At 36.9% G+C, this 27,674-nt stretch overlaps 1 protein-coding gene and 1 long non-coding RNA gene across 2 annotated transcripts in view; one reads left to right on the top strand and one right to left on the bottom strand.

Moving 5' to 3' along the window:
• LOC306985637 overlaps positions 1-27,674 on the top strand; it is a 37,445-nt gene that overhangs the window by 2,953 nt on the left and 6,818 nt on the right. The gene's annotated exons all lie outside the window — the stretch shown is intronic.
• Positions 2,332-18,047, bottom strand: calcoco1a (calcium binding and coiled-coil domain 1a). Its single transcript, XM_079587895.1, has 15 exons — positions 17,693-18,047; positions 16,167-16,327; positions 15,978-16,080; positions 14,446-14,648; positions 12,285-12,497; positions 11,947-12,095; positions 11,034-11,103; positions 10,793-10,948; positions 9,694-9,948; positions 9,467-9,592; positions 9,042-9,137; positions 7,523-7,610; positions 6,326-6,576; positions 4,913-5,004; positions 2,332-4,280 (listed from the first exon to the last, which is right to left on the bottom strand). Exons 2-15 carry the CDS (start codon positions 16,296-16,298, stop codon positions 4,253-4,255), a joined length of 1,962 nt encoding a protein of 653 aa, XP_079444021.1. The 5' UTR covers positions 16,299-16,327; positions 17,693-18,047; the 3' UTR covers positions 2,332-4,252.

Raw genomic sequence — 27,674 nt, 5'->3', positions numbered from 1 at the left:
ACCGCAAAAGTGGTCCTTTTAAATTACATGTGTGAAACGCTCCTTTACCAGAGGTTAAAAGTAGAGTTAAGAAAGACGATAACCCAGGGTTAAGCGCAGTGTGAAAAGCCCTTTTTATCGAATGTTTTCCTAATAGTAATTTCTGGCTAGAAATTACATCATAAGGGAAAAACGTCTATCAAAAATGTACTTTTACATACAAACTGACCACCAACCTCAACTTTCAGTCACCAACTTTATTTTTATTTTTGTATAACTGTCACAGAATGGAATGCTGTGGGATATCAAAGGCAGTGAAGGATACATCTATGCTTAGGATACATCCATGTATCTTAGGAGACTTCCATGTATCTTAGGAGACAGGAAGTGAAGCTAACTTTGAGTTCGGACGTGTCTTGATACCTTACTTGGAATGCATTCTCTGAAGGTAACAATAGTTTCAGACAGTGGTAATAACGTTGCTGCCTGTGGCTGGTTCAGAAACCTCTCAGATTTCATCAAAAATATCTAAATTTGTGCACCTAAGATAAACGAAGGTCTTACGACGTGAGGGCGAGTAATTAATGACAGAATTATTATTTTTTGGGTGAACTAACCCTTTAAGATGCAACACAAAGTAAATTCAGAATGAGAGTGAGGAATAAAAGCGTTCAGACAAAAAGAGAAAGAAACAACTAAAAATGTATAAAGATGTAAAAGAAAAGAACGACTGTAATATCTTGCCCAGCAAGAGATCATACAGTCTACACTGGTTTAATGCCGCTCAATCAACTCGTAATAAAATACAAAATGACCCATAATATTTTTTCCCTTTCTAATGTTCGAGAAAAGATTCTAGCTGGAGGTGTTCTGGAGAAGGAGACATTATATGTTAGACATTCTCTACAGGAAACTGAGGCAGTGGCTTCCTAAAAGAAATGAAAAGGCAGAAAAAAAGAAAGAGCGAGAAGGAAGGAGGAAAGGAAGGAAGGAGAGCAGGTAGAATGTTGTAATGCCAGGGTGCAGTGCTGTGGCCCCAGGCTCTTCATATCTTTTACATTTCTAATTAAAAGAGATAAAGAGTGAAGGAGTCATCAATCCTACAGTGATTTCCCTGTTAAGGTTTTAGAGGCAGCCGTAAAGCAGGCAGCCCGGCTCCATTGATTTTATAATTATCTCCCGTCATGCTGCTAGGGGAGTGAGTGTGGAGAAGAGAAAAAAAAAACATGGTCGAGCTAGAGAGGGAGTGGCATAGGAAAAGCAACAGAGGAAAAAATGGGGTGAAGGTCAGCGAAAAGTTGTTAAAAAGCAAGAGAGGATAACAGGGGGGCAATGGTCCAATTCTACACAAGTATCTTTACAGGTAAATCAAAAGCCTGCAGAGTGCATCCATAATCTAACGTACCTGTAGGACCTTGTGCTGTATCAGTAAAATTATATTCTTGTGACTATGATTATCCTAGTGAAATTAGACCTAAAAAATAGACCTGAAAATAGACCTAAAAAACAGTGATATGGATTTTACCATTGTTGTAAACAAATTTGATTTAAAAAAAATCCATTAAAAATAAAATGCACTTTTTTTTAACTGTACAATAATGTTTTGTTGTTCATTTATTAACCCCAGTTAATGCATTAGATATTGTGAATTAACAATGAACAACACATCTACAGCATCTATTCATCTTGGTTAGGGATGCAGCGATATTACAGCTCTAGCCAATTACCAATAAGCCAATCATTATTTTCATGTTATGGTTGATAACCGATAACTGGCTGATATTAAAATTCTATACTATTTTGCCTATAAACATTTATAAATAAATCAAGGCAACAGTTTCAAATGCTACAAGTGAATTTCAGCATTCATTTCAGCAACACTGCAATGTATGAAAAATTGTTATTAGTTTTTTTATGCTAAAAGTTACATTTAAGTGTTATTAACATCGTTTTTAAAAATGAACTTTATGTGAGCATTAGATGGCAGCAAAGTATCTAAATGTAAAAATTGGGGAAATGAGCATGAACAAGTAAATATCCAACACAGATAAATAAAAAAAACTCTAATATTATCCAAAATGGCACAGATAAACTGTGAGTCCCTGATCTGGGTTAATGTTAATTTCTGCATATACCAATACATTTTACCATTTCAACAAGTTGTATAAATTAGGTAAGGTATAGTGAACAAACATGAATTAACAGTGAACAATAGTGTATTTATAAATTAATATTAACCTACAGTAATAAATGCTGTAAAATATTTTGAGTTTGTTACCTGATGCAAATCATGTTTAACGAATTAACCTTATTGTGAAGTGTTGAGTAGAGCACATGGACATACAACAAACATTACATTAATTTTTTAATGAAACCCATCCCACATCCTGAACAGAAAGACATAACCTAAAAACAAGTTAGATAAGTGAAAGTAGGAATAACTACATAAAATGCAAACAATAAATCAAATTCTCTGATTGTATTGCCCTGAAATGACTTGCGTTCTGAAAGACAGTGTCTCTTAAACATTACTAAACTCATGAAAGTGGACAACCATTACTTAGGACTAATCTTAACATGTTCCCTGCCATAAACAGGTTTACGGTTGTAGTATAGTGGCTAACAGGATTTTTTTTTTTTTTTTGCTGTCAAAGGTTTTTGCGTCTACTGGGTGATCAAACTAAGCTTTCAGGTGAAGTGCATCATGAAAATGAGAACTGTTTTCAATCTCAGATACACTAAGAGTCTCTAGAGTACAGTGACCAGTGCACAATACAAATACAGTAGGATGATGAATACAAAGTGACTGTTTCAGTGAGGGGTAATGGTAACATCACTTTTAAAGTCAATACAGATTATGACATGTTGTATGAAAGGCAAATAACATATAGGTGCTATTTAAACTTCACCCTACAGTAAACGGCAAGAACAAATCAACCAAACAGAAGTTCTGTGAGTACAGTGAGCTCAACCGGAAAATGTTTCAAACATTAAAAAAAAAAAAACATTTTAATGTATGATACCTTTTTTTCATAATATTCCCCTTCATTATTTCACTTTTAAATATATGCATTAAAATACTCTCCCTGTGAATGTAATTAAAATTTAATTTTACCTCAGGTAATGAGCTTCACCAAAGTTTAAAGACGGCCAAATAATGTTCTCCACATGATTTAAATACGGCCAAATAATGTTCTCCACATGATTTAAATACGGCCAAATAATGTTCTCCACATGATCAACCTGAAGCCATCACACATCCAATTGAATTAAACATGAGATTCCTTGAATTTAGTGAGGCACAATTTAAAGCAGCACTGCAAAAAGTTTCTAATGTATCTCCAACCCACAGAGGAACATTAAGTAGTTAAGCTGTCTAAGTACATTTTGCATACAAATAGTAATTTCATCCTTAATGTAAAACAGTGTTTCAAATACAATGCAGGAAAGTAAGATGAAGCACCAAATATAAATTTTGAGGAATTAAATGTAATAAATTCATTATAATAACCAACTGTTCCTAATACCCCTAGTCTTCATGCTCAAGTGGATTTCCTTCAAAGAAGATCTTGCGCATATATGAATTTTACACGAGGATGGCAGTAAACTTCCTGAAAGGAATCAAAAGTGCCACTCTTTACTCTTACATCTAAACAGAAGGATCAGTCGCTGGTGTAGCCCATTGCACATAATCATTGTATGTGTGAACTTTCACACAGTCTTTCTTCAAACAAACAAAATTTCAAAATACTTCTACCACAGGACCCACAAAATGAAGAGCACCTGAACTAAATCTTACATTTAAAACCTGAAAAGATCTTGATGACATTGTGCTTTACATTATTGCTGATGCAGATTAATGATAATTGTTATATCCATACAAGCCTTATGACAGAACTCAAATAAAACACAAGAAAATCAAGACTGAAATAAACAACCCTAACACACACAGAAACACACACATTATTTCCTCTGCCTTAAATACAACCTTTCCTTCGATCAACTCATTACAGACACTTTCTGCTTGTCAGGTGATATGTGTAAAATAACACGTCCGTGCAAGTTACCGTAAAACTGCGTGCGACATAGAGAGGTCTAATAGCTTATGCATATTCTAAGTGCATATAAAGTGTAAAGCAAATTGCATATTTAAATACTCAAGTCAATATAATGTAAAGCGCAAATGCTTCTAAATACAAAACTCGTAACACGTGTTGCACTAGTACAAAGCCATCCACGCTGCACTGGCCCTCCGGTCCTGCAGTTCTGCTTCTCACCACAGGGGACTCTCTGCCAGATCTCTGCATGACGACACACACAACAGGACAAGCATGAGTTTGGGAAGAAATGGTGCATTTATAGATGGCAGAGGGTGAAAGAGATGGATAGAGAGAGAAACAGACGGAGGGGGGTGGAGGTGTAGAGTTAGGGAGAGAAAGAAAGAGGGTGAAGGAGAGAAGTGAGGGAGAAAGGGTTTTAATGATGCTGAAAATTGGCCGGTGAGCGCTGACTACCCTCTCAGTAAATCATTGCTACAGCTTCCTGTCAACTTATCTGTCCTCTTGTCCTCCCCTCACAGAACTCCCGCTATCCATTCTCTCACTCTCTTCTCCCTCACTAATTTTATGAGGTGGTATTCAAAACTTCCATCTCCTCACCATATTCGGACTGTCACCATAAATAAAGGCCTGCATTAGCGTGTGCGAGTGTGCAAAGACAGAAAAAGAGACAGACTGTGACAGGGAGATATAAAGCGAGGCGTTGGGGAGAGAGAAGGGCCGAATGTTTTTTGCGACAGTGACATATTTACTCATGTGGGTTGTGTAAGAGTATATGTGAAAATCTATCTGAGCCTGTGTCTGCAGGTCACAGATAACGACAGTGTGACTGATGGGGTTTATAGACAGTGAATGTGTGTTTGTGCGTGCTGTACCCGAGGGTAGCGTCTCTGTTGTCAGGCAGGAGAAGAGCTGTCTCCTCTCCAGAACTGTGTCCTCCTGACAAAGCGGCCTCATACTCCTCCTCCTGTAAAACACACGCAGTCACATATGCATGAATAAAGGGCTGAAGAACAAGCACAACCAGATTTTTAGAATGCCATAGTGTATCCCTATGAACTACTTCATACTGAGTGTGAAATATAAATCTGAGATCATCTGTAGTCTTTTTTTTTTCTGAAAGCTAAGTGTTTTTTATTAGTGCCAAAAAATCTTGCCAACAATTCAGAGATTGACAAAAATTTGGCATCTGGCTCAAGCCATCTCTATGAACTCTAACACATTGAGCTTGAAATATTATTCTGCAATATTCTAAAGTTTAATTTTATTCTGAGCCGAGGTTGATTCTCATTCTCTGTTGAGACTATGTTTGATGTGCATGTAAAAATTATTCATTTCGAAATGATTTTCCCATTCAGGTCCCTTATTTTTCAAAGTGGAAGTAAGATATTTTCTGTGAATGTGCAAGACTTTTGATTAATTTGCCGCAATTAATAAAACCAGTGTGTTTATAAATATGATAATTAATTAAAATATGATAAGTACCAATATAAAGCAGTTTAATGGACTGTTTTGAACAGGTAAATTAACTGACAACGAAAGCCAGTCACATTTAGGTTAGAAATGGCTGTGCCCATATGTAAAAAAATAGGTGGATACCGATATTATTTAAGCTTTAACCCGCTACTGTATCATAACATTTCTATCATAAACTAAAAATATTTTTGTGATTGCGCTATTTGGTTAAGTTCTAACAAAAATGCATTGTAGAAAGATAAAATAAAAATACAGTAAAACAAAGTGAACAACTTGCAAAAGTGTGTACACCATTCAGAGAATCCTAGCTTGTTGTGATAATTCATTGCATTATTCATGTTTTATATATGGGATATTTGAGACCCCAAGCACAGTAATTTTTAAGTAATGCCTTTTTGTAAAGGGTGTTGAAATCCTTCTTCCCTAGCAGACACTTCCCAGACAGAACATGAGGGTTAAATAATTCAGAAAATCTAATTTTATTCAGTAAAAACTTCTGTATCCAGAGAGTTGGTTATTGTTTGGATGTCGAAAAAATTAACCTTTCCAGAACTCAACTTTGCTCGTAAAGTAATGCAAAAACGTTCAGCATCTTACATCTGTGAATAGCTTTAGGGCAAATTGTTAGCAAATATTTTATAGCTTCTTTCTTTTGTGTCATCAGATTTGATGTGAAGAGGCCTTGAGGGTGAGGTCACATACAGCTAAACAAACAAACAAACAGTGAGCCAATTCTTCTCTAAATGTTTTATATGTAACCACAAAAATATCATAATTGGATATGCTGCGATGACTTAATGACAAACCCTCACCGACTCAGAGCTGTGAGTGTGTGTGTGAGCACTGGGCTGGTGTGGAGATGAGAGGGGTGCAGGTTGGCTGATGACCACCGTGTTCATGCTGGAGGGGTGTCTGGGAGAGGGTGGCGGGGTGGCCGGGAGCAGCAGGTCGGCCTGGGGCTGCTCACACAGACTGTAGTGGTTCAGAGGCCCAGAGTGTGCGTCCTGCAAGGCCTCGGGGTTCTCATCCTCAGAGTCTGACAGCAGTGGGCTTTCAGCTTGACCTGAAACCAGGAACGGCAGATGAGCTTTCACGAGCGTTCTAATAAGTGTCTGTGCCCATTTAAAAAAAAATATATATATATTTTGATTATTTTGATTGTGTTCACATCATAATTATGTGAATGTAATAGAACTTAGATTAAATACAAAAAATTATATTGTAGAATTGACCATATTCTTCATGTCATCTACACATCCAAAATTAGCTAAAAATGTGATTCTGATTTAATTAAACAGAGAGCAAACAATATGACAAACCTTTATGTAAACATGCTTAAGTCGACATTGCATTCATGCAACAGACGTCTGTAATTAGTTATAGAGCTTAACTATTGCAAATGTAAATAACATTTTTGAAACTGAACCAATCTTTTTTTATTTTTATTTTTTTATTGTGTAGCACTAGCCTACTGCTTTGTACGATTTTCCTGATTTGCAAAACTAAAACTGTTGTGTAATGCTTGATGTTGTGACTTTTCATTATGGGCATAAAGTCTGAACAACTTTGAATGTTGAACTGACCAAAAACCTGTTCGACTTTACTACTAGAAATTGTGTAATGCAAACTAATTAGATTGTAGATTGCCATTGTGGGAAAATGTTACATTTTTGTGTAGAATATGTCCGGTCTGAGCGGTCTTGAGGTAAAAGTTAATGAGTCTAAAAGAAAGCAGCATTATATTATGTTGTTTTGTAGTATGGCAGAGTTGTGTTCTTCCGGGAGGTGGGGTTGGTGTGCTGTGTTGTACAGTGGTGAAGTCTTGTCATTGTGCAGGGCCGTATAACGCAGTGTTGTGCAGTGGTGTGTGGCATTTTATGATGTGGCTGTCTGCCGCCTGGAGTTCTGTGGTATTGTTGTGAGAGGGCAATAAAGAAGGGAGACAGACTCACAATAGTGTCGTTGTGTAGTGATGTTTGTACAGAATTAAAGAAAGCACAGTGACTCACTGCTCTGCAGCAGGGCCGTCTCACTCCATTTAGAATCGCTCAGCACCTCCAGCCTTCTCTCCAGCTGACGGCTGTACTCCATCACTTCCTGCACACACACACAGTTAACAAACCTTACATTGTATAGAATGAAATAATATCATACTGTTATGCTTAAAATACCATACCGTCCGTCATCCTGTCCCTAAATCAAGAGCGCACTCATCTTAAGTATACGTAGATTTGTATTTGCAATGTTGTGTTTTTTTTGTTAATACATTGTTACATCCATTTGCAGTTTCCTTTTTTTCTTATTTTAGCACAGCTATAGAGAAAACTTTTTCAAGTAAGTGTATTACTTGAAATCTTTTCAAGTAATACACATAATTATTTTTTTTGTTAAACCCCTACGTAAAATCTTTGTAAAACTGCTGTATGTTTAAAAACGTAGCTTAATATATTTTAAATATACTTGGTAATTTTCAGTCTAATAAGGTCTGTGACACACCAAGCCAGCAGTCAGCCGTCAGTGAGCATCTGTCAGGCTAGTTTTTGCCGTGTGTTTTTACACGTCGGTGACAACACAGTTGACTTTCGTTGCTGCTCGTTATTTGATGTCCCCCTGGTGTGTCACGGCCTTAACAGAACGGAAAATGCATTTTCAGTGAACGGCCAGTAGGAAAACAGAGCATAAAGCAATAGAGCAAAGCAAATAAACATTCAAGATACACAAATGTATGTTAAAGAATAAACATAACAACATTAGCCTACATATATAACTCTTCTGAGTAATATTATATAACGTTTTATTCCAATTTTAGCATGCCTAGCGAAAAATGTAAGTTACTTTCACTTGGTACCCCCACAGGGATACCATAAAGGAATGCCACATAACTGCATATGCATGACCACAGGCCTATGTTGATGTTCTGCAAACTCCATTCATGGCCATTACATATGTAACATACTAACCAGATGTTCCTCAACCTAGAAAGGATCATTTAAAGTTTATAGCTCACATAAGATTTATTTACTTAAGAATTCATGCAAATGCTACCAAAAATACAAGCTTCAGATTTCTGTGTTTAAATCCATCTGCCCACTCCCCTGCTCGGTTTCCAATCTAAGTGTATTTACAATGTGGAATATTGCTTTAAACCAGGAGCCAAACACTGTCAGACACACAGAGAGCAAAACATCCCCTTGAGAGACATGTTGCATCTGGTGGTTAGGACTGGTACAACAGCATGTTTCTGTTATGCCTTCAGGCTCATGTGAATGAGAGGGTTGTTTACTGATAAATTGAAGACAACTTCGCTGAGACTGAGCAAACTTTTTAAATTTTTTGGTTGACCTGTGAGAACGAGACTTTAAAAATGGCTTTGATGGGAATATTTTTGGTTGACCTGTGAGAACCAGACTTTAAAGATGGCTTTGATGGGAATATTTTTGGTTGACCTGTGAGAACCAGACTTTAAAGATGGCTTTGATGAGAATACGATAGCACCGGTGAGTTTTGTGAGAACAGCAGAGATCGTGCCTGTATTTCTGTCTGCAGCTGCTCCTTCTCTTTCTGAGCCACTCTGAGACTGGCCTTCAGCTCCTGCAGCTCACGACGAGTCTCGCTTAACTGAACCTGAAAACACAAGTTTCACAAGAGTACTATAAAGTACATGTCTTTAAATATTTATATTCACATTGAATAGCAAATGTAATTCATACCTTAATTGACATTATATAAATCTATAAATGGCCTTGGTCATTCTAGGTCACTAATCAAATGTAAGCAAATATGTGATATTGACCATGTTAACTCCTTCAACATGTGTTGTTAACACTGAAACAGATTGCACAATAAATATTGACAAGAAAAACTTACTTGAAAATCTTGAAACTCTTTACAGTTGAGATAAGGCTACATCAGGCCGTTGTTTCAAATAAATGTGTTAAATAAATGTGTTTTACCCGATTGCAGTCTTTCTCTCGTCCCAGCTCCACTACTGCCTTTTCTCTTTCCATCCTCGCCTCTTGCAACATCTCCTCCTTTTGCTGGATCTCGTCATTAAGGTATTCCAGGCGGACTTTGTCCATCTGACAGTTTATGCAGTCACTTCAATTAACGACTTTTTTCAAACGACAAAGTTGCCTTTGTGTTTAAAAAAAAAAAAAATAATGGCTACACGTTAACGTACCTCAGTGTTCTGCTGCAGGGTCTCTCTCTCCTGTGCCCAGTTGGCTCTGCCCTCTCTCAGAGACAGGCTTGCATCTGCCAGCTGAAGTGTGAGCTGTGCGGCCTGCAGACGGGCCTGATGGAGCTCGGCGTGTGTGGTGTCCCTCTGAGCGACCATGTCTCTCAGCTCCCCCCTCAGAGTCTCCACACAGCGTTCACTCGCGTTCAGGCGCTCTTGAACACTCCGGAGTTCACTCAATGCCACTTCATTGGCTGCCTGATCAACAATGACACAGATACAATTGTGTCATCCTAAAAAGATCTGACTAGAGGCAGTTAGGGGGCTTGTATGTCTTCTAGCATCCTTCTGTTCTTTTTTTTTTTTTATTGCTGAACTATACAGACATTGTTCAAGTGTGTCACATCTAACAGTTTTCTCAGCATTTCATGCTGACTAAAACATGTGACCAAATTAGAAGAAGATGGGAAGTTGTATACAGTTGATATTTAATACAAATAAATACAATCAAATCACTTGCAAAAGTTTGGGGCCAGTAAGATTTCTTTTCTAAAGAAAGTAATAGTTTTATTCAGAAAGAATGCTTTTAAATTCAGTGTGACAGTAAAAACTACTTTGTTACAAAAACTTCCATTTCAAATAAATGCTTTCCTTTTGTACAGTCCATTAATAATAAAAAACGTATGATGATTTCCACAAAAATATTAAGCATATTCAAGATTATAAGAAATGTTTCTTGAGCACCAATTCAGCATATTAAAAATATTTCTGATGGATCATGTGATGCTAAAAATAATTATAAAAATAATAATCTTACTGTGCCAAAACCTTTGAAAAGTAGTGTACACTATAATATAATATGTTGAGCAAAACAAATATTTTGTCAGAATGGCCATCAAAGTAAAAACTAGACATGCTTTCTGCCCCCATATGGCGTATTTACAACATCTACCAGCAGGGAATATGCTAACCAGCCAAACCCCTTATTAATTACATGAACTTCATGGATAAATGGCATCAAGTATCTGTTCCGAGACAATACACCCTGTGTACGAAATATCCAATGTGAAAGCTGGGATGTGAAAAACTGCTGGAGTGTTACCTCCTTCCTGTGAGCGCTGTTGAGTTTGTGTGTGAGGGTGGTGATGGTGTCTCGGAGCTGTAGAGCATGTGTATCTCTCTGGGCCAGTGAACTTCTCAGACTCTGAAACTCTGATGAAAGACTGTGCAGCTCTTTCTCTGTCTGTTCCATCTTTAACTAGTATAATACACAAAACAATGGCACAATAATGACCATGTAGCGGTGTTTATGCTTATTTGTGTACAAGTGTTAGCTGAGAAACCTTCAGGTTCTCGTGTTCATCCTCATCTTCCTTCTTCTGAGCTGATGCTTTCTTGGCCCGTTCCCTCATCCTATGCAGAAACAGCACACAGGTGAACCCATGAAACCATGTGACTCAAAGAGACAATATGACCCTGTTCACAGCACTAAACCAAAGGGGTCCAATGTGTCTTGTATATAATCCAATCACATCAATGACATTTGGAGGAAGTCAAAGATTCATATGGCCACAATATATGAAACAATGATGTCCTGATGTGTCCCAGAGAACACAGAACTACTAGCTTATATAACACGTAATTTAAATGAAACAATGACTTTTCAGAAGTACATCTTAAAATAACAACACAATTCAATACTTAAGTCATCAACATGCAGTGACAATTGTATAGAATATGTGTGCAGCCTTTAGTCATTTGAAATGATGTTCAGTGTGTATTCATGAAATCGAAGAAAATCTTAAGGAAATCAGATCAGAAGTGGTCATTGGAGATTAGTCAAGTAGAGATTAGTAGAGATTAGCACATTAGTTGTATTGGAGATTAGTCAAATAGAGATTAGTAGAGATTAGCACATTAGTTGTAAACAAACATACAACACAATCAATGTAGTGTGAATCACAAAAAAAATAACTCTTATTAGCTCTTATGTGTTATTTTTAGTAAATCATAAATAGTGATGCACTGACATTTTTTTGGTAATTAAATTGAGGTAACTGGGTCATTGAACTTGGTATGCTATTCAGGGTCTCGTCATAGTAAAGTTCTTCGGCAAATAGGCATCAACAGAGAAGAAATGTTCACTGAAAATGTTCATTATGACTGAAATGCACCCAAATTAATTGGAATCGGATCTGTTACAAATGTGTAGGGCTGGGTATTGATTCAAAGAGTAGAAAACACAAAGCCTTTCACCTTTCTAGGTCAGTCTCTCTCTCCAGTCCTCTCTGGGTCAGTACTTTAATGTCCTCTTCTAGCTCTCTGATTCGCTGCTCATTATCTTCTTTTTGAGTTACCAGGGCTCTCTTCTCCTCTGTCAGGGCCTCACCTAAATCCTCAACTTCCTAAAAGAGAGGTGTGATGGTAGTGAGGTATTTAAACTAAACTGTAACACTAAAAATCATTTAGCAGTTAGCTTTCCAACCAGTGTGTGTGAACATATACACCACAGTAAACACAGTAAAGACAAAATATACACATAGCCATGACCCAGGGCTGACCACACAGGCTGATGGAATGAGTGTTTACACTACCTTCTGCTTCTTCTTCATCTCCTCTACTTTCTCTATATATTCTCTCACTTCCTCCTTCAGCTCGCCGATCTTCCTTTCCAGCTCCTTGCGGCTCTGCTCCCAGGAGCTTCTGTCTCTCTCTCTCCTGCCTTTCTCCCGCTCCACGTTCTGGTCTGCTGCTTCAAGAGCCTGGAGCAGCTCAGCACGCTCCTTCAAACACTCCTGCAGACGTCTCTGTTTGGAAGAATGACAGAGAAAGATGCAGATATGAATAAAAAATAATAATGAAGAAAACCTAGTTTTAAATGAGGTCTGTCTATCGATTCAAATGTTTAATTATTTACATTATAATATTAGCTGTGAAGACATGGCATTATTGTAGCAGACCAAGTAAATCAAATAAATTATATAATAAATCATTTAATGTCATTATTTGGGCTGGGTATCAGCAAGGGCCTCACGATTCGATACATATTGCGATACATGCCACGATACGATATATTGCGATATATTGCAATACTTTTGAAAAAAAAAAGTAAAACATAATAGAGTTGAAAATACAACTTGCTGTGTGGTATGTGTATCACATTGATAACTCTGCAGAAAAATTGAAACTTGTATTCCAATTGATTAGCAAAGCTATTTGAATTGCAGTGTCACTGAACAGTGAACATACTGAAATGTATTAAGTGCATATTGTGTCACTGAACACTTTTAACTAAAAATAAAGATCCCACAAAATGTATAAAACTGAAATGTATTCTGTTGAAAATAAACGTTATTTTGATGATTGTGTATCCAAACAGTTGCAGTCCCCTGTGACTTCCATAGAATATATTTTCATACTATTGTGAAGTTTATATAATTTAAATAATTATCTTAAATGTCGTCTTCACATATGCTACATCAGTAACAAAACAGCATTACTGACTTGGTTGGAAAGCTCCAAGCTGTTCATGTGATTTTAAAACCACACAACAAAACTGCACATTGTGGAAATGTTAAAAGGAGACTCTCTGTCTGAGGTCTGCAGTCTTTTATGGATTAAAGTATCAATACACTGGGACATCTATTCTATGTTTACCCTTTCTTGGACAAACAACAGTGCATCTCAGAGCTGTCCAAAAGAGAAATCCATTGTATTGTAGTACTGTATACATACTGTAGTTTAGTATCGCTATATACCTTTCTGACTTGCTTAAAACAATATATATATCTATTATAACCTGGAAGTTAATAAAAAATACAGCAAAATGGTTCATTAATTTAAAAAGCCTTTTTTTTACTGTGCTTAAAACTTGAGACCATTATCATTTTGGCTTCATGCTTACAATCACACCCTTGTACCAGATTACCATTATTGTTTGTTTTACATATTTATTTAAAATATATGATAATATATACTGTTTAATTTAACTATATATATGATTGGCTGGAAGGTATGCATTCAAATTGTTTAATGCACAGGTAGTTCCAGTCAGTTTTATCACCATTCTATAGTAATGTATTGCTTTCATTTAAGTGCACATACACAGGTTGGAAATCGCACTGCACACACACACACACAAACATTCAGGAGCACAGAAACTTATCAATGCTGCCCTGTGACTTTTATTGATCAAATAGACTCGGCGCTGAATAATTTCTCAGCAACAAGGGAGTAACACCAAATGCACAGCTTCATTACTAGTAGAAGGATGCTGCACAGACACAGGCAATTCACATGTGCATGAAACGATTTTGGAAACATTATTTTAAGGTAAAAAATCTTCTTTAGTGTTGCTTTAAAGTGGCCAGAATGCTAGATCTAATGAGCCGTAACTGACCAAATTAACCATTAGTTTTACCTTTCTGGTGCAAACATCAATAACTTGTTAATGTTGGCAAATGGCCATGGTATAAGCAGGATAATCCATGGCTAGCTGTGCATTAAACAATTGGAATGCCCTCTGCTGAATGCATGTGTTGTGTGGTTCTTTGCCTCCACATCATGCACTAAAATCGCTAGCACAGCTAGCCGTGGATTATCCCTTACAGTCTGTATATCATGCATATGGAGAGAATGTTACAGCCCTAGGCAACTGCCTATACTATGATCTGGCATTGTCTTATTGTGAAACATATAATTTGTGTAATGATGGACTGAATAACGGTCTTCACATATTCTGTGAGTTCATCTGACCTGCAGTAGCTGGGCTCTGGGGATGACCAGCAACATGTCTTCGCCCACTTCCTCTCCTTGGCCCTCCTCCTCCAGAGTCATCAGCTCCTCCATGGGCTTTGGGGCTGAGAAGGTAAAGGCAGTGCTGCGAGAACAAGCCTCTCCCCTTCCATCAACATACACAAACTGGTACTGCTGAGTATTAGGCCCTGGTAGGTAGGAAGCTGAAGAGGGGAGAGAAAAAGGATGCTGTGAAAGGCCAAACACAGGCCAAAAAAAACTATAAACAAAACAATTGTCGTGTGGTCTCAGTTTTTAATATAGGCAAATTGTATTTGAATATTTCCTGTCTGGTTATTCATAGTGAGAGAAGTTTGGAGATTTCCTACACAATCACATGAAGCCAGGGCCACTGGTGATGACCTCATCTGGCTTCTCCTAAACGCACTCTGTCTCCATCACCAATATTCACCACAAAATACAATGCTGCCATTCTGCACTGTGCAAATCTCAGCCCAGATGATACTTTCAGATGCGCTTGCATAAATTCAGCTACTGTTCACAGTTTTGGGGTCAGACAGTTTTTTTTTTGTGAAAGAAATTAATACTTTTATTCAGCGAGGATACATTAAATTGATCAAAAATGACAGCATAGATATTTACAAAATTACAATGTTACAAAAGATTTCTATTTAAAATGAGTGCTGTTCTTTTGAAAATAATATTCATCAGAGAGTCCTAAAAAAACAACAACATTATGATCAGCAATGTTACTTGAGCACCAAAACAGAAATAAATTGCACTTTAAAATTATTTTAAATTGTAATATTTCACAATATTATTGGTTTTACTTTATTTTTGAATGAATAATGCAGCCTTTGTTAGCATAAGACTTTTAAAAAAACTTCTGAATGGTAGTGCATGTTACTTTAAAAAAGCAATATATAGCGCGCCCACACTCTGCAGTTTAATTACTATGGATGTGCTTTTCAGAAATAAGCTAGTCATTAGGTTGTCTCAAAGATTAGTTAACCACTTGGATATAAGGAAGCCCTGAATAAATAGGGCCCACTAAACACTGATCAGACATCAGAAACGATACACAACTATTTAAAGGGCTGTCTGTCAAGGGTTTTACTATGTTTATGATAATGCACGCTACAGCATAGTAAAACCTTTTCAAAATAAATTGCATCTCTAAATTAATTCTTTTTAAAGCATTGTCAAAACAAGAATTTTAGGTTTATTGTTTAACATTTTTTTAAAGAAGCAAGTCAATCTAGGGTAATTTGGGAGCATCCTACCCCTTCCTACTAATGATTAACTACAGGCGAAATCCTTTGTGGCATTTTATCTCTTTCACAGGTCATCTGAGGACAAACATTTGCTAATGTACTGAATGCATGAGCCCAGCAGTTGGGTGAATCAATGCAAGAAACTGTAATTAGCTTCTTTAAATGTCCCTAATGCACACTATTCTTTATTCATACTGTATTAAGACCATCAGCTGACTTTCAAGAGGGCTTGAACACCAAAATCAATGCTTCAGAGACCTTGGAAATTAACGCAGCAGTTCACGGAGGTGCCCTCTTTGTAGTTGGATGGTGCTACTGCCCACACAAACGTATGGTAGTCCTTGATTGATGACCAGCCAACCTGAGGGTAAAAGAAAACAGATCAACTTTAATTAAGCAAAAGAGCCACATCAGTGCTGAAAAGTCCTTTAGATGGCTCTCTCTTACTTTAAATAGTCCAATCCAGTCATTACTGGCCCATGTGTGCTGTGAGTTGATGGTGTAGTGGCAGTCCACTCTGCTCTGAGGGAAGTAGCAACTTCCGACATTGCGAAACTCCACCCCCAGTGTCTTCTCCATGGCAACAGAAAAGTGATGCACCTAGGTAGCTATTCAAAATTAAAATGGAAATATTTAGTCTAAAACTATTTTTCTCATTCTCAAATAATATGCATGCAGTTTTATGGAATCATTATTTGAGATATTACATTAAATATTAGTATTACAAAAGAAATGGCCAATGAACGGCAACAAAGTTACTAAAAATTGTTTAAAAAAATGTAATACATACTTAGTAAAAGACATAATACATACAAAATACAATGTTACATTTTATCATAAAATCTTTATGTTAAGAAAAAGTTCATAGACATGTTACTTGTGTGCCTTGAAGAAGTGCGGCGAAGGTAAAAGGCAATACGGTAATTATTTTGTCTTAAATATGTGTAGTTATCTCTATCTTTATGTATGCCTTTTCTGTCTCTATCCAAATTCACAAATATACATAACTTTAAAAGGAATTTTAAACAGATTGAATTAGTCCACAGAAAATTGTATGGATATTGTTATCTTGGCTTACTGAGGACAGTAGGGGAGAGGTGAATGTGTTGCGCAAGTGAAGAGGTACTGTTTATGTTAAACTAGATGCCGAGTTCCTGCGGATGACTGATGAGGAGTGCAGACTCTCTCACCCCGGACACACATCAGCTCTTAGAGAGCATTTGTGACAGGCTGTCATGTGCCACAAATGCTGTGACTGACTGTGTGAACTGTATAGATTACAAGTAATGACAGGTGGGCCCATCATTAGCAGCACCTTATAATAAACTACAAACTCCATATTTAGACAATCCATAAACAGACCAAGGACGTTTATCTGACATCATCTGTCTGATGTCAGAAACTTGCAGCTTAACTCTAGTGCTCAGTATCAAGCTTTATCTTAAAATAAATACCAAGGATAATTTGATTCCTCATCATACGAGTCGTTTAAAATAAAATAGATGGTGAAATTAGTTTTACAAAAAAAACAGACTAGATAAACACAACATTTATTTTAATGTACTTTTAATATTACTTTACACGTGACACCTGATTGTTGTTGTATAATAATTGCTGACTTACGAAAATAAAATGTTTCTTTGCATGGCAAACAATCGTGGATGGCTATTGCAAGCGAGGCCCGAAGTTAGAAACTATCTCAAGTTACTCGCTACAGCGTGACAACAAGAAGAAAAACAATGCTCAAGCAGATCTGACACTTTGTTACAGCAGTTAAAAAAGAAAAACATGACAGCCTTATAACATTGTTATCGTCAATACACATTCCATGGGACTGCCTCAAATAGGATTGGATGTTATAAACATGGCATGCTTTGTCTTTAGCTGCGTGCTACTGAACATGCTGCAGTTTTTTTTTCTCTTTTTTTTTTTTCTTTGTGGAAAAACCGCAAACGTCGTATAAAAAAACTCACCCAATTTAGATTAGAAAATCAGAACAATGTCCTCTTGAAAAACGATGTTCGGTCATATAGGAGAAAACATGCATGAGTCTGATGACAAGTGTAATTTACACCGACACATTCGCCGAGATGAGCTGTGCCACGAACATCTCACAACAATAACAAAAACAGAAGCATGGGTGCTTTGGAGAGGCACGCTGCATTGTGGGAAATGAAGTTATATCACTGATTCTGAATCATGTCTCAGACACTCAAAAAAACTAAAGTCCCCATCTGTAATGAGAATGCTTTGAAGGTCGATGCGAGAAGGCAAACGTCATGGTAACGGTAAAGCGATTGAAGCTCTGATTGGTTCACATTTCTCATCGGATTCATCGTCTTAGTTTCTATTGGTTAAATGTGTATGTCAATCAACTCTTGGCCAATGCGATACGTGTTCTTTAAACACGCATGGTGAAAAGCAACACGATTGCGAAATGAACTAGTGACTCATTTCCGCGAATAGGCTCGTCCGAACAGTTAGAAACATCGATTTAGTGATTCGTTCATTTAGGCCTACGTCTCATAACTAAAGTGATGTTCTTTTAAACAAACTCTGCCATGTACTCTTGTGTTAATAAAAGTGTCATATAATCAAGTCAACATATTCACAGTATGTTCTATTTGTAATAATTTTGCAAATAGGCTACTCTAGTAATAATATATCTCCCCATCAGTCAAATCTATGGTAAACTCAAAATGCTCACACTGTCAGTTCACTCGTGGGTTATTGGCTTGCTACAAAATTGACATGTTAGAAAGAGACAGCTCTTGGTTCAGTGAGTCGGTTGACTCGAGAATCACTCGCCCTGATTCGGTTCGTTCCGAACAAATCGTTCGGTCTGTTGTAACCAGTTCAAGCTATTCATTAAAAAGATCCGGTTCAGAAGAGCTATTTGAATGTGTCTGGTTTCCAAGAGACATGTTATATAGTATCATAATATTCGCATACATATTATAAAGCACCTGCGTGGGACATATATCACTCTTGTCTGATGCCTATGGCTTTTCAGGTTTATTCTGCTTTGATTCCTGCAGTCTCAGTAGGCCAACACACATTCAGCTGGAGTAAACAGCACTCCTCATTTGCTGACTCACAGAAACTTGAAACTAGAATGCTTGGCCATGAAGCTGAAAAGCAGATGCTAAATGCCTATCATTTTTCAATGATTCCTACAATAATTTGACTCTCACACTAAGGCTAACTGTTAGCTCAGTTTGTGTAATAAAGAGGTGAAATAAATGTATTATATATTTTATGAATAGTTAATGGAGTTAGATATTTCACATTTTAAAGAACCGAGGAGACATCTCTTTTCCAAAACATTAGTTGTCTGATGTTCTCGTTTTGAACACAAGATGGCAGTGTACTTTTAGGAAACAGGAAAGAGCTGCGGTGTAGCTGTGCATTGTCCTTTAATTAAGAATTTTCTTTAAATATATTACTATTTATAAACATATAATGTATTTTTTTTAATTGAATGATAGTACAGTTAGACTTAATCACACAAACCTTTTTTTATAATACATTTCTTTTGACAATATAAAGTGAATGCCCATACATTTTTAAATAGAGTTTTGTAACATGTAAATTGTAAAGACACTGATACATAAGTAAAACTCACTTTATTATAATACATTTCTTTATTAACACTATAAAGTGAATGCCCGTACATTTTCAAATAGAGTTTTGTAACATGTAAATTGTAAAGGCACTGATACACAAGTAAAACTCACTTTATTTTTCTATATAGCCTGAGTAATTGCTTGGATCAGCCAGAAATATTATTTTTCATATTCGAGGCATTATTAAATGCATGAAAAATTATATATTGCAGAAGAAGTTTCTCGAGGAATTTGGCACATACAACACTAGATACTGATCTGGTCTCATGGTGATATTAGGAGGTCACAAGTCAAAGTGATACTTTCTAAATGAAGTGCTGACTCACAACTCACATGCCTTTTGATGTTAAGGATTTAAGGCTTAAGTGAATATTTCACTTTTAATCTCTTTACACTGTCCATTGTACTGCCTGCACATTTTGGAGTCCTCTAAATCAGCTTCAAAATTATCAAATGATTTAACCACTGATAAAACATCACCTTGAATGGACATGCTGTAAACTTCAAAGGTACTGGACTGATCATTTTGACTGAAAAAGTAGATTGTTCCAGACACGATTGGATTTTAGGGGTTATTTCAAAACCCTCCTTATGAACGCCAGTCTATCTCCTTATTTATAGTTCTTGCAAAGAGATTGTTTCTTCAGAGGTGGAAACTGTACATGGTTTTAACATTTGATGTGTGGTTAAGTGAGCTGTGAACATTATACATATAGAGAAGACAATACAATTTATTACAAACAATGATTGATTGATTTAAAAAAAAAAATGAAAGCCTATTAAACCACCTGGGGAATAAAATCATTTTATACTGGCTTGTGCGCTGTTTTTTGTTTTTGTAAATGTATTTTCATTTGTTAATATCACGTTTCCATCTATTTCTGTATATTCTATTGTACCATACTGTTTTTCCCCTTTTTTGGACCTCACATTTGTTAGGAAGTGTTAGAAAACTAAATAAAGTTTGTATTTGATTGTGCATGTATAATGGCATTAGAACCAGTTTGCCCTGCAAGGAAGGTAGTCGTAGCCATGCACTGCAAACAAGATGGCCACCCTCAGCCTGTAATTGCATGCAGGCAGTAAATGAGGCAGCCCAATAAAGGTGCTGAGATTGTTTTAACAGAGTGAGCTTGGCTGAAATGCGTGGAAGGCTGCGTGAGAGGCAGGCAGGAAGGGGGGAAGGGCAGAGGCGTGTGATTGATGGCACACAGACAGTGTGTTACCGACCTTGCTTGATGACGAGTCTCCCTCAGGCCCATGACACTCCTAACCTCGCTCCTCCTCCCATGCGCTCCATGTCAAGTGTTTCTGAGGAGATCAATGAGAAGATCTGGTGCAGGCCAGACTTATGTTGGCCAGTCATTTTATCATCTCATTACTAACCTGGTCAGGGATTCCTCATGCTTGTTTTATAGATACTGCAAAGCCTGAAGAATGACGACTATTGAGTTTTTGTGGTAATTCAAATAGTTTTCTACAAATCAGACCTTTGTAACCTGTATTAACATTAATCTCCCATGTTTTGATAGGTAGGCTACTATCAGCTGGCAAGTCAGTGAATATGTTTGGTGTAGGCTATACTCAATCAGAGAACCAAACCGAATTTATCGTAACTTTATGATGCTTACAGTGCAAATCCATTATAATAATAATCATCATTATAATGGGTTCTGTTCATCAAAGAATCCTTGAAAAAATGTGTCACAGTTCCATTCAAAAATATTAAGCACACCTGTTTTCAACTTTGATAACAATAAATGTCTCTTAAGCAGCAAATCTGCATATTAGAATGATTTCTGAAGGATCAGGTGACACTAAAGACTGTAATGATGCTGAAAATTCACTTTTGCCATCACAGCTATATTAAATATTTATTACTTTTAAAAAAATATTAATATAGAATTGAATTTTCTCAGATATATTTCACAATATTACTGATTTTACAGTATGTTTCAACAAAAAACATTTTCAACTCTAATCTCACAGACCCCAAATCTGTGATCACGATTAATCGCATATAACAGAAAAGTTTTTGTTTACACAATATATGCGTATATATATATATATATATATTTTTTTTTTAAATATATATATATTATATATATATATATATTATATTTGTGTGTGTGTGTGTGTGCATGTCTGTGTAATGTGTATATACATATACACACAAAGATATATATTATTAAAATATATATATATATATACACACACACACATATTATGTGAACAAAAACCTTTATGTTAGATGCAATTAATCGATTTGACCGAACTTAATTATTTATTTATTTATACAACATATTTTTTAAAACAATAATTTTGGAGGACAAATGTTGTAATGGTGTTCTGCTTTAAAAATTCCTTTATTTATTGAAAAATAGCCATGCATGAAAAAATATATAGTTTATGAACCATGTTTCACAGAAAGAGAAGTGACATCTTGTTTGACAGATTACAGCGTCTGAATGAGTGCAGTTTACATGCAGGAGCTTGCATTTGGTTGCAACATGAGTGAGCTGACAACGGGCTTTCTGAGACGGGCCATTTTTCTTATATCAAGATGGCATAAAAAATGGGAGGCTAGGTGTAAACGTTGGTAACAAACACCCACCACACCCTGAACATATAGTCCTTCCGGTTGGAAAGAGAGCATGTGGATACTACTGATGAAAAACAAAGAAAAAATGCTATCTTAAGTGAATTATAGAAGGGCAGGGAGAAGAGAGGTAAAGTCAAATCTTAAAGTCAATCAAAGACCCCAGAAGGGTAAAAGACAAAGAGAGAGGGAAGTATGTAAGTGACAGAGATGAAGGGACGGAGAGAGAGAGAGAGAGAGCTGGTGTGCCAGAGAGAAAGGGAGAAACATGAAGGGGGGCAGCAGTATTTAGTATGCACGGCCAAGCTGCCCCATCTGCTTAGCACAGCAGTCCCCATCGTATAACTGTCTGTAGGCCGTGGGCCGCATAAAGAATGTCTCCAATTTGATGTAATTCCGCAAAATTAATGACAGCTTTACCCGGGATGGGTCGTGAGGGAATGATTAGAGTTTGATCATCCATCTGATCGGTGGCCATGCCTGGCCCAAGCAGCACGTTGACGCATACTGGGTACACCCTCGCCAGGGACCCGCACGCACAGACCCACTGACAAACATGCACAAAGCCGATGCCAAACTGGCAGGCTTTAGCCTCTCATTCGGCTCCTTTAAATGAGGTTTGCAAACATACCTCCGCACAAACACACCGTTATGGCAGGAGGAATATCTCTTGTGTGCAGTGGCTGGGCTGACCTCAGTTTTAATGCTGCTCCAGGCAGACCTGCGCTGTATTTCAAAGCAAAGGGGTCCAACCGGCATCTAATTTACTGAAGTCTGAGGTCGCATTGTGGTATTTTACAAGAGAGCTTTACTGTGGCCATGATTGGAATTGGGTATGAGTTTAAGAGAGATGGGGGCGGATTGGGAATTGCAGAGGGGATTGATCCAGGCAATGGATAGAGGGAGTTAATTCCTGGATGTGTGATTTTCCTCCTTCCCTTTCGTTCCTGATCCTACCCATCCCCCACTCTCTCTCTCTCTCTCTCTCTCTCTTTCTTCCAGGGACCCTACTTTTACAAGCGAGCAGGGGCATTCCTTTTACTAGGGGGCCTGGTGCATCTCTCTGTGCTGGGGACATTAAAGGGGAAGCCGGAGTGTTATCAGTGCAGAGTGCAGGGCTTTAGATCAAGGTCTGTCGTCTGGCTCACACTGCTCTTCTGGGTTTGCGCTGTTGTGTGGTGTACTCACTGGGTAATTTAAGTGAGCCCACAGATAAACAAGTGATTGATTACAACGGTGTGTAAAGGACTAGCTGCCATGGTGGTTGGAGAGATGGCACAGATTGCACTGCAACAGACAACCATTGCTAATGCCCTATGCCTGAACACCAACTGTTGAGCAAACTAAATGCCTCAAAAGTGATGGCAGTAAGAGCAATTTGCTTTGAAAATGTAAAGGTGGCTTGGCATATAATTGCTGAATGGAAAAGGTTTTTCACGGGATGGAACACAGCAAAATTAATTTCCCATCTGACAAAGACTTTGGGTTTCAACCAAGCTGGAAAAGCGTGACTGCCAGGTACCTGCATTAAAGGCAGAGTGCCAATGCACTTTTAAGCGATGGCTCCGGTGCAAATTTCTGGGCATGCTGGCAAGTTTCCTAACAGCGTTTTGATTTTGTCCAAAGAGCTGTCCAGAAAAATAATTGCATGTGAAAGAAACGAAGAGCGACAAAATGAGGATAAGAGAATTTTTTGCATGTGGTTGGATGGAATTGATTCACATAAGCTCATAAAAAAAAACACTGTGTTCTGTTTGCTTTAATGACTTCATCATGTTTTCAAAATGTGTCTTTTTTTTCTTCTGCTTTTATGTCATTACATTTGCTTGATTTGTGTTCTCTCTGTATGCGTTTGTCTGTATACATTTGCATTCAGTAGTTGCCATTTACCCCTTGTATCATTTTACCCATGCACCCACCCTCCTTACCCTTCTCTCTCTCTCTCTCTCTCTCTCTCTCTCTCTCTCTCTTTCTCTCTCTCTCTCTCTCTCTCTCTCTCTCTCTCTCTCTTTCTTTCAGTTTCTTTCTCCACCTCCACTTTTTTATATTTTTGGCTGAGCTGGAGACCTTTCTCTGTGCTGTGACCTTTAGGTTTTAAATGAAGCCCCTCTGCGGCTTGTCTCTCTTCATAGACCGCCAGTTACGAGCCTTGGGAGGACCGCAAAAAAATAACGATTCAGATGAAATGGCCCCTTTAAAAAGCTCTTCCAAATTCCTTTTACATTTTTCCTCCCTGTCCTACTGCCTTCCCCTTTTTTTCTGGCCGCATTAATATTCACACTAATGAGGAACATCCTAAAGAGCAAGCTTTGGAAAATCTCAGCCAGACAAAACAGTAGTTTGTACACACAAATGAGCAACTATACATACACACAACATGCAGGCATGGTACAGTGAAACATACTAATACACTGAATGCTCATTAATGATGGATTTGAAACAAATGTCAAATGATTTATAGGAATTTGGAGTGCCTGACTTATGATTATGTTTGCCAAAGATGTGACTGTTTTTTTCCCCATTTAATCACCTTTTATAGTTGCCCTCTGTAAGGGTCAATCATTGAGGCTTTCTTTTAAATGCATACATTGTCGAAATGGAAAATATTCCTTTTATCCAAGACATGGGGTGTGTTTGGAATAACATGGAAGCAGTTTGAGCCTTCATGCTTTAAGTTCTGTGTACTGTGCTAACTATTCATCATGTATCGTAAGACACATCTGAAACATGGGGAAAAAAATTTAACTGTTTTATTTTTATTGTGTATACTATTTTGTGCTATATTCTTTTATATAAAAATATAATATTAAATATTTGTATAAAATAATATTTGTTTAAACTTTATTTTAAGGTGTCATTGTTATAGTGTAATTATTATTATAAAAAGTACTGAGTAATATTAAGCAACTACATGTACTTACTATAGGGTTGGATAGGGTTTGGTTGGGGTTAGTCGCATATGCATAATTTACTGTTATTACTATAGTAAGTACATGTAACATAACATGGACACTGTAAAATAAAGTGTTACCTAATATTTCTAATATTTTTCTTTTTTTTCAGTTTATCTTGGTTAAAATTATCTATGAGACTGCTTTGCCTTTTAGACTTTTTTGTGAAATGAGTTTAAAACTAATTGAAAGTTTAACGCAACTGCTATTGATGTGTTAATGCATTTACATTTCTGATGTTAACAAACTGTATTTGTGGTATGGTGTTAGATGCCCCGCCAGTACAATATAATGCAAACACACCTAGATAATAGAACCAGAGTGTGAGCACATTTCTTACGATATGACTCCTGTAAAATTTTATCAAGATTTTTATTAATTATTTTTTATGTCGTGTTTGTTAACCAATAAATGGCTATACTATTACTTTATTAAAAAAAAAAATTAAAATCGAATTTTCAATTGTCAGGGTAAAACATTATAATGTACAGAATTAAAAATGGATATTATTTATTTGATTAATTAACAGTCTTATTTATTTTTAAAGATTAAGCTAAGTGAAAGATTAAGCTAGCTAACGATTAACATAAAGAAGTGAAATGAGCATGCACATTATCAATTAAAAATCCAATTTCAACAGATACCGATACATTTAAATCTCTAATATCGGCTGACAACCATGGTATAACTGATATAGTGCATTATACTTCATATATTTCTGTCTTTGGAAAAGGGGAAGTTTAGAAGCATTTCATTCAGGCTCATTTCACTGAATGATGACTTATTAATTCTGCTATACACAAAGCAATAATGGTGAGTATGAACAGCAAGTACTTGTCCAGTTATCAAGGAAAATGAGAGCAAATAGGTACGAGAGCAAGCATGGAGGCCTAACACATTTGTGAATGCCTTGGGTGAACTCCAGGATTCAGTTTTACACCAGACAGTGATCAGTGGGGTTCCTAATGGGAGCCAGGTAATCAGCAGGGCACGATTACAGATCTACTTGATGTACAGAGTTAACACACACATAGCTGCGTGCAATGTTTGTGTGGCTAAATACAAACAATCTTGTTTCTCACACATGCACAACTGTGTTATCCAGGTTAAGTTGATGCTCCGACTAATGACTTTCAACATATCTAAATAACATATTTAAATGTACATCATGGCCATGAAACTGATTTAATAACTGAACTGCAGTCCAATGCACTGTTAACTGTTGCAGGTCAGCAAGGAAGCAATGGCCACCATGTACAGCATCAGTGTTGAGAGTTTTGCTCTGGAAGACATTAACACTCCACTTTACTGCATTAGGAAGATTGTTGGGTTTGAGCACTTTAGAAGCACACATTTTCCGTTTTCAGATTCCTTCTCGTAAAATTCCCACCACCTCTCTAGACACCCAGAACGGAAAAAAGAGTGATGGAAAATTTCAGAGAGTTTGAGCCTAGGAAAGAGATGAAAACAGAAAGGTGTTGATTCTGCAATTACAAAACGTTAATAAAAATAAAAAAGAACAACCCTGCAGGGTTTTAAAAGCATTAACTAAAATTACACTGAAAGCATTAGCATCATGCTAAAGCTAAATGTACTCAGACCTATGAAGGAGCCTCTGAGAAGATAGATAGATAGATAGATAGATAGATAGATAGATAGATAGATAGATAGATAGATAGATAGATAGATAGATAGATAGATAGATAGATAGATAGATAGATAGATAGATTGGAAGAGTTGTGTGGAAAATGAGTGTGACTGGACCTCATTCCTCTGTAAAACCTCAGTGATTTGTGGTTATGATGAGATAAGGAAGCATCATTCTACACTGAGGTCCTCAAACAGTCACTGTGGTAAAGAAAGAAGGGATGGAGTTGAGTAGAGAAGAGAGGAACATTAACATTCTTGTAACATTCTTGTAGCTTAAACTGTAGAGCATGGTGCTGACAACGAAAAGGTTATGGGTTCTATTCCCTGCAAGAATGCAATGTGAGTCATTTTGGAAATGTAAAATGTAAGAAATGTAAATGTAAAAAACAAGTTGAAAGGTATGTATGCAGAGAGAAATGAATGCGAGTGAAAGAATGGAAACTGAATGTGAGTGTAAATCTAACACTTCTTCTGCAGTGCTGTGACTGTTGGAATTCAGCATAGTGATATAATATAAACAAATATATGTGGACATCTGCATTCATAAAAAATTTGGAGAAAAAAGCACCAACTTGTGCACGTGCATGATTTGTAGCAGAAAAGGAAATTCTCCAGCGGCATTCAGTAAGGCACTGCCAACACATAAACAATACCTCACCAATTCAGGAAGAAATGTTGGTTCCACTGACACATAAAAAGAGCAGTTTGCCATGGAGACATAAACAGTGAGCACATAAAAATTTAGCCACATAAACTCTGCACTTAATGTCTGTCGTGTTTACGGTGAAATCGGACATTTCATCAAATTCATTGTCACAATTTAAAGAGTGTCCAAATGAATGCCACATTTGGGTAATCTGTGGTTTTTGATGATGTTCTACTGGTGAAGAATGCTTAAATGCACAATTAAAAACAAACACCTGTCGTTATGACTTACAATAACTGAAAAGAGTTATAGTGTTGAAACCATAATAGGACAAATTCATGGTTAGGTTTTTTAAAAACCTATATAGAATTTAATAGTATTGCAAATTAATCAAAATAATGCTGTTATGTATTAAATTATAAAGAAGAGATTCGCTGATGATTAAAGCCAAGGATCAAGGATGATACTCAAGCCACTATTCCA

Source organism: Phoxinus phoxinus, assembly GCF_949152265.1.
Source record: "Phoxinus phoxinus genome assembly, chromosome: 18".
In the NCBI taxonomy this organism is placed as follows: domain Eukaryota; kingdom Metazoa; phylum Chordata; class Actinopteri; order Cypriniformes; family Leuciscidae; genus Phoxinus; species Phoxinus phoxinus.
The sequence above is the reverse complement of the archived record's forward strand: the minus strand, read 5'-3'. Positions and strand labels throughout refer to the sequence as shown.

What these genes read in the sequence shown, in the direction of transcription:
- calcoco1a (XM_079587895.1), bottom strand. Translation starts at nt 16,298, where the DNA reads ATGGAGAAGACACTGGGGGTGGAGTTTCGCAATGTCGGAAGTTGCTAC. An exon ending in CCAGAGCCCAGCTACTGCAG is followed by an intron (nt 12,498 to 14,445) that starts GTCAGATGAACT and finishes TCTTCCAAACAG; the next exon opens with AGACGTCTGCAGGAGTGTTT. An exon ending in AACAGAGACGCTACCCTCGG is followed by an intron (nt 4,281 to 4,912) that starts GTACAGCACGCA and finishes GTCGTCATGCAG; the next exon opens with AGATCTGGCAGAGAGTCCCC.